The sequence below is a fragment of the Ambystoma mexicanum genome, chromosome 7p, assembly GCF_040938575.1.
Source record: "Ambystoma mexicanum isolate Mex_15411 chromosome 7p, UKY_AmexF1_1, whole genome shotgun sequence".
Taxonomy (NCBI): Eukaryota; Metazoa; Chordata; class Amphibia; order Caudata; family Ambystomatidae; genus Ambystoma; species Ambystoma mexicanum.
This window is the reverse complement of record NC_090939.1, coordinates 600,979,534-600,994,738: the sequence shown is the minus strand read 5'-3', so window position 1 is coordinate 600,994,738 and position 15,205 is coordinate 600,979,534. Positions and strand designations below refer to the sequence as shown.

At 45.9% G+C, this 15,205-nt stretch overlaps 1 protein-coding gene and 1 long non-coding RNA gene across 5 annotated transcripts in view; one reads left to right on the top strand and one right to left on the bottom strand.

Moving 5' to 3' along the window:
• HERC2 (HECT and RLD domain containing E3 ubiquitin protein ligase 2) overlaps nt 1-15,205 on the top strand; it is a 2,956,340-nt gene that overhangs the window by 4,277 nt on the left and 2,936,858 nt on the right. For all 4 annotated transcript variants that reach the window (XM_069636605.1, XM_069636607.1, XM_069636603.1 and 1 more), the window contains exon 2: nt 5,647-5,752. In XM_069636605.1, coding sequence (XP_069492706.1) covers nt 5,678-5,752 — 75 coding nt within the window. In that variant the 5' untranslated portion in view covers nt 5,647-5,677. The remainder of the gene's footprint in view (nt 1-5,646; nt 5,753-15,205) is intronic.
• LOC138526181 (uncharacterized) overlaps nt 1-15,205 on the bottom strand; it is a 270,656-nt gene that overhangs the window by 106,328 nt on the left and 149,123 nt on the right. The window lies entirely within an intron of this gene.

Genomic DNA, 15,205 nt, shown 5'->3' with positions numbered 1-15,205 from the left:
CCCCCCCTCGTTCATATGAGTTTTGGAGCTCCCGCAATGCCACCCTGCACCTTGAATTATGCCACAGGAAGCTCCTGGATATACCATGCAATTTCTTAAACTATTTCGGTATCGCGCACAGGACCTTCTCAAAATAATGTAAGAGCCTTGGCAGCACCACCATCTTTAGCAATGCTGCTCGACCCATCATGGACAACGGCAGCCTGGCCCAAAAAGACATGGGGTTTTCAATTTTGTTGATGGCTTTCACTGTGTTGTGTGTGTTCCATGTTAGGATTATGATATATGTCCACCCCCTGGTACCGGAATGTGTCTATCTGCCACTTGATTGGCAACACTGGTAGCCTGCTTACAGGCTCTCCAGCGTATCCTCCCAAAGGGAACAGACCCGACCTGTGGGTTGATCGTTATGCCTGATAAGGCAGCATATCGTTCCATCACATCTAGGATATATTGTAAGATCGTTTGAGGATGCTGCAAGTATAGGAGCATGTCATCTGCTTACAATGAAATCAAAGGCCTCCTGCCCGGTATGTCTATGCCCGCCTCCCCATCTTCCGCCCTTAAATAAGCCGCCAGTGGCTCCAACTTGTGCCCTTACTGAACTTCCATTGTTCTGAGATGACCATGCCCGTCTTGACCCTAGCTATCAGTGCCTCATATAGCAGTCTCACCCACTTGATGTACGTGGGCCCCATGCCAAACCTTTCCAGCACTGACAACAGCCAGGGCCACCTGACTGAGTCAAATGCCTTGACTGCATCTAGTGACGCTACCACATACTGCTGTGCATCTCGTCAAGTATTGTCTACTATGTGGTGCAGTCTTCTCAGGTTGTTCATAATATTTCTATGCAGAAGAACATATCCTGCCTGGTCCGGGTGTATAAGCTTGGCTATAACTGGATTGAGTCTTTGTGCCATTACTGCTGTGAGAATCTTCCCATCCTGGTTTAGTAACGAGAGGGGCCTATATGAGCCACAGTCTGTATCAGGCTTGTTAGGTTTAAGAAGGGGGACAATTATCGACTCGCTCAAGGACTTTGGCAATCTGCCAGTGTCCAGTGCTTTGTTAAGCACTGCGAGCAGCGGCGTTAGGATCTCCGATCTGTATTCTTTATAAAACTCACTGGGAAGTCCATCTGCTCCAGGGGCTTTGCCGTTGGTAATTCTTTAATCACATATTCTAGTTCTGTTATGGGGACCTCAAACATGTCTCTCTTTGATATTTATTTAGTTCGGGTAGATTAATCTCTTCAATGCTTCCTGTATTTCCGACTCATCGCACTCTGAGTCTTCCGCATACATTCGCTTATAGTAATCATAAAAACCTTTTATTTGTCTTGCACAACTCTCTCTGTGCCCACTACTCCTGCGTCTTGCACAACTCTCTGTGCCCACTATTGCTCAGATTGCCTCTCACATTTGGTTTAGGTTATTAGGGTTAGGGTCAGACAGTGGTGGAAATGGTAAAAATTTGGTGGTGGATAGCACAAGGGTCGGGGTGGGGGCGGAGTTCTGAGGAGGCGGAGTTCAGAGGGGGGTGGAGCTGGCAGTTGACCTCCAATCAAAGGAAATGTCCAAATAATAGTTTTAAAACGGCACAATTTCTTTCATGCTGCTTTTTTTCCAAACTCCACACTATTTATACTCCGACCCTAGACTAAACACACACGTCTCCTAGCAGCACCCTAGGGAAATACTAGAGTTCACTGCTAACTGACAGTGAACTCTAGTATTTCCTTATAAGCACCCAGCTGAGAAACGGGTCACTAAACTAGGTGATGATAAAGAAAAACAACCAAGTACAGTACATGGTCCAATGCTCTGTACAATGCGAAAGTAAAACTTAAGCAAATATAACCAACAGTAATGTAATGTGCTCTGCAGGGGGAGCAAGCTGCCCCCCCGCAGGCTCGTTTGAGAGCCTGACTGGGACTCTTGTCACTGGGACACCTCTTCCGTTCGGCACCTCAATTAGGGTGCCCAACGGGAAAGGTGTCCCGCTGGGAGGACAATGTGTGCTGAGCAATTCCTGCTCAGCCCGGTCGTTGTCCTGGCAGGAGGAGACCATACCCTTTCCGAGGGGGAGAGGTGTCCCGCTGCCAGGAAAGTGTCCCAAGGAGCTATGTGAGCCATTGGGCACTGATGGGATGGGGAATTAGCACAGACTTTTTGTCCCTTTAGAAATGTGCATGGGAGGGAGTGATCAGCAGTGAGAAGGGTGCATAATGCTACAGGCTTTATGAAATAATGACTATGGCTTTACCCAAGGAGGATTTGTTAGGCTAACATTAATCTATATGATGCTATTGTGACTTTGCATGAATTATGGGGAGAATAAAACTAAAGCCATCATGATGTGTACATTTAATTCTGAAAGGATCGTTTCTTACGTAATGTGCTTTGCTTCCAAGGCATTGCTTTATTAAATAAAGTATTATTTAAACGCATGAAATGCAAAGGGAAACCTTAATAAATATCTGTATCCATTAAACCTGTGAAGATGTGCTCAGTTGCTTAAATTGTCCCCATCACCATTTAACCAAAGCGTGTGATCCTGGGCAGATCATTTAATCACACTGGGCCTCATTCCGAGTTTGGAGGTAGTCATGGAGCTACTTGCGCCATGGCTGCCTCCAAAACCGGGTCCGACTCCGGCCTGGTTCAATGGGGACTTACCGGTCCATTCCGACCCTGGAGGGACCGGTAAGTCCCCATTGAAAAAGGCAATCCCCATTCCCATTTGAGCCCCGATAGGGCTCAATGGGGAGGGCGTAAATAACGGGCCTGCGCATGCCAAGACCGTTATTTGCGCCCTGGTCCCCCAACGGGACCCGAAAGGTACGTTTGGTCTGACCAAAAGTACCTTACGGGTCCCATTGGGGGACCTCGGAATAGGGCACAAAGGGATTACCGGCACCAATGTCCTTAACGGTGCCCGGTATCCCTTTGCGCCCAGGTCGGAATGAGGCTCACTGTGTCTTATCTGCAGCTCTGATTCATTTTTGAGCTCATGTTAATATATCATGCTGTTATTTACAGTCAGGCTTTTTAAAAACATTTTTTTTTTAGATTTGCTCCATAAATGCAATTTTTAGGTATTTAATTTTTAGGTATTTTACTATGTCATTTGCCACTTGTCTTACATATGGCAACTTATTCTAAAGTCGCTTCCATGGTGCCTCAAGTATCAAAGACTGAGGATGCTCCTTGCGATGTCCCTTTCTGTGAAGTCATTTCTGTTGGTGCAATCCATATGAAAATTATGAGGTTTGTATGTATTTTGCCCCAGAGCGCCTGGACAGAGCTCTAACAGATGAGTTTCCTGCATCTGTAATGATTCTGCAGCTTTATTTGTGTTGTGTTAAAATGCTATCTACCGCAAATCTTACCAAAAAAGTAGATTGGGGCAGGGGTGGGCGGTATGTGGGGGCGAATGAGACCGTATGGAATTGCAATGCAGATACTCCCCTGGTGCTCTGTGGCTGTGCACAGGGCAGATTAGATCACCAAATCTGTCCTGTGCACAGCCTCAGAGCACATTATGTTACCGTTGTTATATTTGCTTAAGTTATACAAAGCGTTTTTCGTTGTGTTGCTTACAAGTGACTGGAGCGCTAGTTTAAAATATCGTCTAGCTTTATGGGGCTGAGGCTGACCGGATCCCGAGACATGTGATGCCGGACCATTGGCCAGCTCTGGGGTCAGAAGTAAGTTTTTGGGGCATGGCAGTGCCATACTCTTTATTTGACATCCTGACATTTTCACTAGTTTTCTTTCAGGCAGGGACACCACTCTTCTCTTTAGGGACAGAGAAGCCTTTTTTCCAACCCCTTTACTGGTTGGTAAGTTGATAACCAAAACTATGTCACCTTTGTTTTCAAGCCTTCCTTCTGCACCCTTACACCAGGTACCTTGCTTCTTGGGCTCCCTAACACATACTGACTTGCTTTGTCTCTCTTTAAAACAGAAACTTTTTGGATGTTCATGTGCTATACAGGATTTAGCCGTGCCAGTGGGCTGCATGTTCGCCCTCTTTGAAGCTCACCTATTTTCATTGGTAGCTGCAGGCTCATTTCGGATGTCCTAGTGCCCTTCTACAATCTCTATCGCCTTGCTTGTGCCAAATCTGAAAACCCATGGATGTCACTGTGACCGGTTTTAAGTTTCACTCAACCATCTGTATCTCTATTGGACGAGTCTAGATTTATAAAAATATCTGCTTATGGAAAGGATTCTCATTAAAATGCATTTATTCACAATCTGTTAAAGGAAATGTGTCCCGGCTAGCAGCTAGCTTAATAATACAAGCCGTTCTTTGTGCAGGATTCGACGTTAAAGGGGAGCTTGGAGCTATTGAGTTCCTGTTTCTTGCCTAGAAGAGCCTCGTTAGCTTGATACCAACATCTACTAGTAGCTAATTTTGTTCCCCACAGGCCAATTGACACACACACCTATGTGGATTTAACTCTGTGCGTTTGGGACAATTTAAAGCATACAGGGTCATAAATTATGGACGAAATGATATGTTTGTATCTTATGTGGAACGTTATGTGCTAGCACCTTGTTCCTCAGTGGTAGTTTCTGGTCACTGGGTTATGCTGGATACCCAGAAGCTACCTTATAGATGCTGCTAATCAAATTGTAATTGTGGTCCATGTTTTTGTGTCATTTTCATGTAGAAGAGAGATGCTGTCTATTGAACACAGTGACCTACTGAAACTCCATTCAGTGCACATCTGCACATTTTCTCCATATTCTCGCTGGTATCTTCCACATTTGCCCTACTTTCTTTGCTTGCAACACAGAGAAATTGGATATACCCTTAAAAGGGATGGAGAGGAAACTGTTCTAACAACATTGCTTCGTCTGTGCCTTCGCTTACTGATGTGTGCTTTAATTGTTGGGGTAGGTTTTATGATACAACGTACTAATACAAGAATGGCTACATCTCACCCAGGAACATGGGGAAACGGCCTTACCTCACTTGGTATATTCACACAGTACAGCCATTGGTGTACAGTTGTAGCTTGAGCCACAACTATTCCCCATTCAAAAGCCTTTGACTAGCTAAGTGTTCCAGATCTTCGACTGTCGGAATGCAAAACTACCCTTTTTGGCCGACTCACTGGGGGATTCACTGGTCTTAATGAACCTCTCCTGGTGCGATATAGAATATGCATCTGTAGTTGTCAGCAAAGACTTTGCTATATTCTATAGTATTTTAAACAAGACTACAGAGCTTCACCCAAGCTTACCTTAATTTTGCTCTGTTTCAAGTGCGTTTTGATTTGTGACCGAGATTAATTTCCCTATAATGAACACATTATTTATTTCATGCAGCAATTACATGCGAGCAATACAGTGAACTGGAGTGGCCTCCAGTCTTTGTTATTCTAGGGAAGGGAGTATGGTTTTAGGTATTCTGGGTGATGGATTTGTGTTGCAGCACCCTTGTTTCGGAGCTCTGACCCTTGTTCTTGAGATAATTGACAAACTATTGCAATGCGAGACAGCTATTCTTGATGGCATGTTGGTGTTTCTTTGTGCTGGGATCTCTCTGATGCTTTTGTTAACGGCTTTTCTTTCTATGGGAGTATTAATGTTTGTGTCTTTTATTTTATTTTTTTTCTTTTCACTCTAGGTCTCGAGGTCTGAATTAGTTCTAGGGAAGGATGATGTCTTCTGAGCCTTTCTGTTTAGCTGCCCAAGCTAGGTTGGACTCCAAATGGTTGAAAACAGATTTACAGGTAAGCCCTTTAAAAAAAAATAAAATAACAGTTCAGGTTAAAATACGACAGTTTTTGAGTACCTATTTTTATTTTATTTATTTTCTCTCGTGCGCAGTTGTTTTACTGTCAGATCTGTTCATTATTTTCAATTAACAGTTTATCATTATATTCCTGTTTTGGTCGGGTTCTTGGCTGAATGATCTGTATTAATTCCTATTTGTCGTGGTACATGGATAACTTATTTGTGTAGGTCGGGAACTTGACCAGAGAGGTGATCTGGTTTTGAATTGTAGTTGCAGAGATTATTTGTCTGTATGAATGTTTAAACGGGTTGGTTTAACGCGTATGTCTGAATAATTTAGGTGCGGCAGAAAAAATACAACCTGCAAGGGAAAAAGGCTCAGGACACCGCTTGCATGGATAACAAGTATTTATTTCTACAAAATAGAAGTGCATCAGCAAAGAACTCTGCTGCCACTGAATGCCACTGAATGTTCTATGTTCTGTAGGCATGTGCAGAGCGTTATAAGCACAAAGTCGCTGATGACGTAATCACATAGAGTACAATTATATAATGCTAATTGGAAGAGCCCCGTACATGTAAGGCCTGCCTCATATGGGATGCCAGGCCATTGGTCTGTCTTCATCTGTCAATCTTCGTCCGTTGTCAGTGCTTCTGGACTCGTCATCCGCAGAGAAGCTGGCCTAACAATTAACTGGCTAATTACAAAAACAATGTTATTTTATCCTTGTAACCATGCACCTGGCAGATACAGGAATGAGCCGTGGGTGGGGGCCGAAGTCACACTAACTTGCATAATCTTCTCGTTCCCAGACAGATCAGCAACTACCATTGTCCTCCACCTATGTTTTAGGCTATAATTTGACGCCACCCTACACCTCGCTGCACAAATCACGTGACCCATTTCTGAAGGCGCAATAGCCTTGCCTTCTGACCTTGGTGATTGACTGAGGGGTGTAAACGTTTTGTGGTCTGGATGGTGCTGTGGCATGCGGGGGTGGGGGGTCTCGGGATGAAAGCATTGTGTAGTTGTTTTTCTTATGTGCGGATTGTTGGGGGCAGGATGGCTGTGCTATCTCTTGCGTTGGATGGTACTGCAAAGAGGCGCTCTCCTCCCTCCTCATGACATTGCAATAATAATAATCATGTATTTTTTATATAGTGCTACACACCCATAGGTCTCAGAGCTCTCAAATAACAGAAGACATTATTATTCCACCGATTGGTACTCATTTTATCGACCTTGGAAGGATGAAAGGCTGAGTTGACCCTGCTGGGATTCGAACCTGCCACTGCAGGCTGCACGCAGATATCGGGGGCAAGCGCTTAGCACTCTGACCGGCTATCTGCAAGGCACATTGTTCCCAGGGCGTGAGGGCCTGTAACGTCTTGGACAATGGAGGATTTTATGGATGTGTGAAACCTGGCCAGGGTGGGGGTGGTGTTCGCGCTCGTGCAAGGGATCTAATACTAGCGCACATAATGCTGTTCGCCACGCCTGGGCCTAAATTGTCAGATGGCTGCCGTTCACCAAGATGGTGTTCACACTCGTCTTTACAATATAGCTTCTAATGCATGCACTAAGGTGACCGTGCACCCTCCTCTATGTGCACCCCCTGCCTCATGCTCCCGCGATGTGCTCTATTAGCGTTTATTTCTCATTTGGTATCGCCTGGGGGGGTGGGAAGACCATCTCTCCTTTCCAACATTTTGAAAGAAATGGATGTCATTCATATAGGGGATGTGATATATACTTGAGCTTAGGTCATTTATTTACACTTACATTTCTCAAAACACCTAGGTTGGACGTGGATCGCTTGCCATAAAGTCCTTGGAAAACGGCTTAATCCCAGTGGCAGGGCAACCCACATTTGCTGTTGTGAATGGCTCCTTTAACCTATCTAAGAATAAATACACTACTTGAGGCAGTTGGCATTTGGACATATTTTTGTTACTGTTTTAAACAGAAAAATATCAGTGGCAGCATGTCGAGGTATTCATTTGTGCCTCGTGATTAGTTATTTTTTACCCAATTTATGCATACTAGTCTTTTGAGCGTTATTGTGGCCATCCTCGTTTGTTTTATATGCTCACTGTGGTGGTTAATATATTGCAACATAGCTGGGTTTTGACATTCATGATATGGCTGATAACGTTTATATCTTAGATTCATTGAATGTATTTTTGACAAACATAACAATGGCAAGTGTAGTAACATGGATTATCAACAGAGCACACTACTACATGCATGTGACATAGGCATACCTGTGTGGTTTGCTAGGTATGTACTTTGAGGTACGGCTATATTGGATGTGTATTACTATATTTCTGTAATTCACATATCGTTTTATCAAGCCGCAGGCGTTGGTGCATTGCTTTCTTGATATTGTACTAATATGTATGCCCCATTGCAGTTTCACCAGTGCCTTCACCTGGGTTTGTCCTAATTGGTTAGTAAATGCCTATCAGATACCACTTCATCCTCCTTCACTGTACAATGTGTTGAGCTATATTGGATTGTGTGTGGGACTTTCGGGAAAGTGATCCACAATGCATTTAATGACTTAAATGTTGTACTGTTTGCCATATTACCTCTCCCTGCTCTAATTCGGTATTATAACTGCTAATAAAGCACCCATATGAAAAGATCTCCCCAAAGCAGTTACATGCAGTTCATTGATTCCCAGTGATGTGTAAGAGCTTTGAGCTGTAGTCTAAGCGGTATCTGTGAAGAAAAGTCAAATGCCAAGCCAAAGTAGGGCAGTGTGGAGTACTCGTGAAACCATGCACACCTTTGACAACTGTGCAATTACAATACCGTTCCAAGTTTGTATAGTTTTCAGAATTAGAAAAATGTAAATTCTTGCTAATATATATGCATACAGCTATGGAAAGCATCACTTGGGTCTGTGTTGCATATCCGACTTAAAACCAGTTAACCGGTAATGAATAGTCAGATGAAGCTTTGTGATTATGATAATGACAGTATATAGTAATTGTGCCCTCAAATGTGGCAAGGATCTCCATCTTTATAATGGACTGTGTCCTTCCATGGATTCATCAACTTTGATAAACTGATATCCTGCTTGCAGTTTTGGAAAATCTTCTACAGCAGAGGGCTCTTTGCGGTGTCTGATCGATGTCCCTTGGCTGCTTCCATGGACGTGATGTTGATAGTGGTATACATAAAATGCACTACGCTCATTCCTTCAGCTCCGTTTTACTGCATGCACAGCACGATTTGTAACGGTTCAACTCTGCTCAGTGATATGTTTTCTACTGTTTAGTACTATTTCTTCGAGTAAATTAATTCAGAAGATGGGGTTTAAAAGGTGTGTGGACTGTGACTCGAAGATGTTAATCACAGATCCACACAGGATATGCCATTGGTTACTCAGTAAGGAGCACAAAGTCGATGACTGTGGTTCCTTTCAGACCATGACTAACAAGGCCTTGAAGGAGAGGAAGTCTAACCTCTCCCTAGGTCAGTCTGTATCCAAATCCCCGTTCTCTACTCCCTCAGAGAGGGAATCCTCCGAAGATGGGAGTTTACAAGTCATCTCAAAGGCCTAAGAAACGCTCCAAACACTCAAAGTGGTCAAAGGAGCAAATTGTGTCAGTCTTCATCTTTGTCATCCGATTCCTCGGCTGACAAGACACAGGTACGTTTCCCAGACAAGTCTGCCTCAGCAGCAGATTGGGAGTTCTGTCAAAATATGGACGTTTTTTGACGATAGTACCTCCCGGGTCCTCTAAAAAGGCTAATTATCCCACTGTGCCTTCTAAAGCTTGAAGGGAATCGTCAAGGGCTCTGACTCGCGCACCCAAAAGCCTGGGTCAGAACTCTGAGATGTATCCACTATCTTCAAGTTATAAGCTGTTGTGGAAGAAGTCCTTTGGATACCTTTTTTTTTTTTTTTAAGAGGATGAAGACATTGTACTCTTTGGGTACAAACGTTTTGACATGCCAAATGTCCCAGTTGAACTAATTTCTGAGGAATCTTGTTTAGAGGACTTGGCTACTTGCCTTAAAGAAGCCAGTGGTTTACTCCAGATTCCAGAAGTGGAATTTGCTTCACCAGACTGCCCATACAAGTGCTGCATACAGGACAGTGATGAGCAGTCGCTGAGTATTTGGGTTGGGGATGTCCTGCAAGGCATATAGTACAGGATGGCATTAAAGATAACCTGTACTGCCTTTCCATTCTGCACTTAGAAACGCTATCTTGCTAAAATGGACTGACGCCCGATACTACTCGTGCTATCAACAAGGAGTTTGTAAGAAAATCTAAACCATTAACTATTGATCCTGATGTTCACTCCAGGAACTCTACTCCTGAGAGTTTGGTGGTACAAGCGGCTGCTTCCACATCTAAAGCAGCTGCTTATCCTTTCATCCCACCTGATATGGATGACAAAAAATATCACATGCTAGGGACAAGGGTGTTCCCTTCTGGGAGTATGGCACTTGAGGCCATTAATGCATCTTGGGCATTAGCCAAATATACATTCACTTTGTGGAATGTAATCGCCCACGTGGCTGAAAATATTCCTGAGTGGGAGATAAGTGATGGCTTCATCAATGATGGTAAGGAAGCTGCATGCTAATCTCCCAGGGTTTGGATGCATTGGACTCTGTTGGTGGCTCTATGGGAGCAAATGCGGTCATAAGGAGACTTGCATGGCTGCGTAAATCTGAATTTGCTCCCGATGTCCAGTCAAGGCTTCTAGACATGCCCTTCGATGGGCCAAATCTTTTTTGGGCAAAGGCAGATGACAGCTTAAAGAAGCTTCAAGCTTCTAAGGCAGCTGCGATATCCTTGGGTGCAGCCATCCGTCAACTTCAACAGCCACCTTCTTGGGGTAGGAGAAGGTGTTCTTTTCGCTTCTACTCTTTCTTTGGTCAGAGAGGTAGAGGCCAGCCTGCCCAAAGAGGGCAAAGGACATTTCCATGTGGTGCTAGAGGCTGTGGAGAAAGAACAACTTCGGCAGTTGCTGCCTCTCTACGGTTCCATGTAATGTCGCCACAAAAATCTCGCCATGCAAAAATATCGCTGAAAAATGGCCGTTTTTTGTGGCGACATTATTGCATGGAACATGCGGGCTACACCCCCGCAACCCCCTGCCACAGCCCCTAAACCACTCTTAGGGCTTCACTTGCAAGACTCCAGTGGGAGTCAGGCTAACTCAGCATCTCAAATTCTGGCAGTAAATTACTCTGATGCTTTGGCACTGCAGACAGTAGTTCAAGGGTACTGTCACCCTTTTTGGAAACAACCCCAGATTGAGCCATCTCTTCGGGAACCAGACCCGCTCCTTCTGCAGGAGATTCTCTCCCCGCTGGAGAAAGAGTCTTTGGAAAGGGTACCTGTAGCGGAGCAATATCAGGCTGATACTCCACCTATTTTCTGGTTCACATGAAAGACTGAGGACTGTGACCCATCTTGGACCTGAGACGCTTGAACAAGTTCCTCAGGAGGGACAGATTCAAGATGGTCACTCCTTTGCAGATCCTTTAGGCCCTTCAGTTCCAGGATCGGATGGTGTTGCTCGATCTTAAGGATGCTTATTTTCATGTGCCTATTCATCCCGAGCACAGGCAGTTCTCGCTATCAGTTTTGACTACTTTTGGGCTGACCTACACCCTGAGGGTCTTCAGCAAGTTGATGGCGGTGGTGGCAGTGATCTAAAGCTGGCAGATATTCGCATCTTTCCCTACCTAGACTACTGGCTGATTGGAGCTTGTCTCGTGAATAGGCTCTGGAACATCTAAATGGCACCTGCCACTCCCATCACAAACTGAGCTTCTCTGTGTAACGCTCATCTGGTTCCCACGGAGGCGCAGCTCTAGTCTGGATTGCTGTGGCCTCTTCAAGCGTGATGCGCAGAGCCCGGAACACCGATTGAACTGGTTCCCCAAATCTTGCTTGACTGGCCCGTAGGAATATCCTTCTGCAGATGAGAAAGGGAATTAACCGTCTGCAGAATAGTGTGCTTGATTCCCCCCTTGTTCCCCTTCGTTCTCCTCTAACTTCCTCCTCCAAACCCCCGGTTTAAGCTCACCTTATGGTTTGGAAGGATGAACTCTCCATCCTGCGTCTGGTGCAGGGGCGCACGTTAGTCCAGTTACTTCACTGGTTTTCAGAATGGCGCTGGCAAAATCCTCTTGACTTTTCTGAGCGAAACGCCGTAAGTATGAAGATAAAAGTTCAAGAGTGAGCCCCCTTTTATGTTGTCTTCCTAACTTGTGATCTGTCCTTTATTTCAGATGCAGAATGAAGACGATGCGTTGAAGGGGTTAATTGCCGATGGTAAACTGGTCAGTTAGTGAGGGCGATTCCTCTAAATGTCTTTATCATTTCCCAATAATGTATTTTGTCCTTTCCCCATAGGGGCCGGGGTGCGGTACCTGCCAACGGAGCGGCGCCGACCCGAAATATGGGATGACACCAAGAAAAGCTGGTAAGTATTGTGGCTGAAAATTAGGCTTTCCTCCGGTGTTCCCTTTGCTCACCTTTTGTCTCTTCTTCTCTCCCCTAGGCGCAGAGATGTGGCGACATGTGCTGACAGCCGCGATGGAGCCGGGAGATGTCTCGAGGACAGGTGAGTGAAGAGCGCGCTGCAGCGAGCAACGCAATGCTTTTAAATGGAAGTCCTTCTTCAGGGATGCTGGAGTGAAGATTCCGGATGCAGGTAAGAAGTTTGAAATAGTTTGTGGTTTTCACCTTTCTCTTCTCTTCTTTCCTAACAGGAGTTCCAGGTTCGAGGCGGGCGTGGCTGGAGTCCAGGAGCAGGAGCAGACACAGTGAGCGTTCAGCTGCTGGAATGCAGAACAGCGTGAAGCATGAGCTGCTGTCTGGGCGTGGCTTAAATAGCCTCCAAAGAAGTCCCAGGTATGTATCCTTCCCCAACTAGGTATGTAGCCTTCCCTGGCCACGCCTGAGTGAAAAAATAGTCCCTATGAAAAAATAGTCCCTTTCAGGTCTCAGGGAGGCCTGAAGCGTGCAGCATGGTCTGCATCAGGTAAGTGCACCAAACACCTCCCTTTATGAGCCTGGCGCCTATGGCGCCAGGACTGATGTCCAACATGAGCCTGGCGCCAAAGGCGCCAGGACTGAGTCCAAAGAGCCCCTATAAGGGGCCGCTGGGCTTTTACCCGAGGGCATGATGCCTGCTTCCGGGGGTGCTGGGCCTGGCCTGGTGCTCCGGGGGCAGGCATCATGACACTCTGTCAACTTTAAGAAGTCTCAGTTGACGCCTTCCCAAAGGCTGCAATTCATTGAATCAGTCCTGCACTCTTCCCACAGGAAAGGATTTGCCACTTGAGTTGAGGGCTCAACATATCTTGCAGATGGTGATGAAACCTCAGAACGCCCAGCATCTATCGGCGTGTGATTTTCTGAGGTTGCCCAGTCTCGTGGCATCCTGCGTTTTTCTGGTGCCAGAGGACCGTCAAAGGATGTGGGCCCTCAGATCCCAATAGTCACAATTCTCAGCATGGGTGATGGTCTTCTTCAGGTCCCGAGCAAGGTCGCACAGGATCTCCTGTGGTGGGCCTGCAAGGAGAATGTGATGGTAGGGGAACCTTTTTGGTAACCCTGCCCGGAGATGACGATCTAACATCATGGGATGAGGAGCTCACTTTGGTCCCCATCAGAATCAAAACTACACATAAACCTTCTAGAGATGGAGGCAGTCAGACTGGCGCTGATGACCGTTTTGCCTTCCCTACAGAGGAAGAACGTCCAGATAATGGCGGACAACAGAGTGGCTATGCATTACCTCAAAAAGGGCGGTGGTGTAGGGTCCCTGAATTAAACAGAATCTCTCAATCGGTTGTTCATATGGCTGGAGAAGAGAACACAACAATGGATGCTCTGAGCAGGCAGAGCACTGCCTTCCATGAGTGGAAGTTTGCTCAGGAAGTCCTTTTAGAGATGTTTGCCCTTTGGGGAACCCCTCAAGTGGATCTGTTTGTGTCCAGTATCAACAGGGAATGCGACCTGTTCTGCTCCAGGGAATTTCCACAGAGAGGAGTTCTGGGGGACACGTTTGTGGTGGACAATTTCCGCCCTTGTATGGTTTCAGAACTCTGAATCTTCACCATTGGTTTCAGAGTGGTCAAGATGCAAAGTTTAGGACCGCCTTGAAGGTTGCTTTAATCCCGAAAAGCACTATACCACTGCAATTGGAACGAGTTTTGCAGCTGGTATAGAGCTAAAGATGTTGTTCTTTTTTTACTTGTGATACAACTGCAGTGCTTTAGTTTTTTACCCCTAGTCCATCATGGGCTGCAGGGGGAAACTGTCAAGGGCTACTTGCCAGCATTATCCATCTTAAAATGCTTGCCCGAGCAAGGCTCTTATTTTTTAAATTACCCATTTTTGTACAGTTTCTCAAGGGACCGAAATCTTTTCCCACCGGTACTTTCATAGTCCCGGCCTGGGTTCTAACTTGGTATCAACAGTTTTGATGGGAGCTCCATTTGAACCTCTCCATTCCTGTCTGCTCAGATTGAAATTCAAGACTTCCTAGTGGCCATCACTTCTGCTTGCCGAGTGAGCTACACCACGCAAAATATTCCACGGGAATATTTCCTATGGGATTTTCCCATTCATTTGAAACGCACCACTTTTTGGTGCAATGTTAAAGATACCGCCGGGTTATTTATTTAATATTTATTCCCCGGTTGGGTCTTTTTGCCAGGACTCGGTTTTAAAAATGGTGTTTGTGTTCGCCTCTGAAACTCTAACCCAAGTCGAGCCCTTTGTTCCACTTTTTGGCGTGCTTCTCCACAGAAGCCCTTCAAATGGTGCCACTCTGGGGTCAACAGGATGTGTGGGAGGGGGATTAGGCACCCTGGACTGAGCTGCCTTGGCAACTCAAGTCGCACTCTTGTGTGATTGGCCCAGTGGTGAGCCGCCCGGCTCACCACATAGCATGTTTGAGTGACAGCTAGACTGCTGAATGGGGGTTTTGCTGCATAAAAGCAGGGCTTTGGGGACGAACTTCAGAAGTCGCCACAGGACCTAAAGAATCCGAAAAGGGAGAAGCTGAGCCATCTACAACAACGACACCACCGGTGGAGCCCTGCTGTACGAACTTGCCACTTCTCTGACGACAGGGGATATCTTCTTCCAGGAGAGTCTTCTTCCCTTTGAGCTGGTGGGACCAACCAGTTCACCTTTTTCGCCTTCCTGGATCGTCTCGGGGTCGAATCGCCCGTGCCAAGCACCCCGGCGGCCGGATAGCCACGCTTCACCACTACCGCGAATAAAAGGGTTGGACCTTTTAACCGGGAAACTGCACCCGCTGCCAGGAACAACTGCCCCTGCTGGAGCTTTCTCACCATTTCAGGTACTGTGTCCCGCCTGGTCTTCCTTGCAACAGATTGTCCAAGGTGTCCCGTAAATCCTTGACTCTCTACCCTGGGGTGACCTTGGACCTGC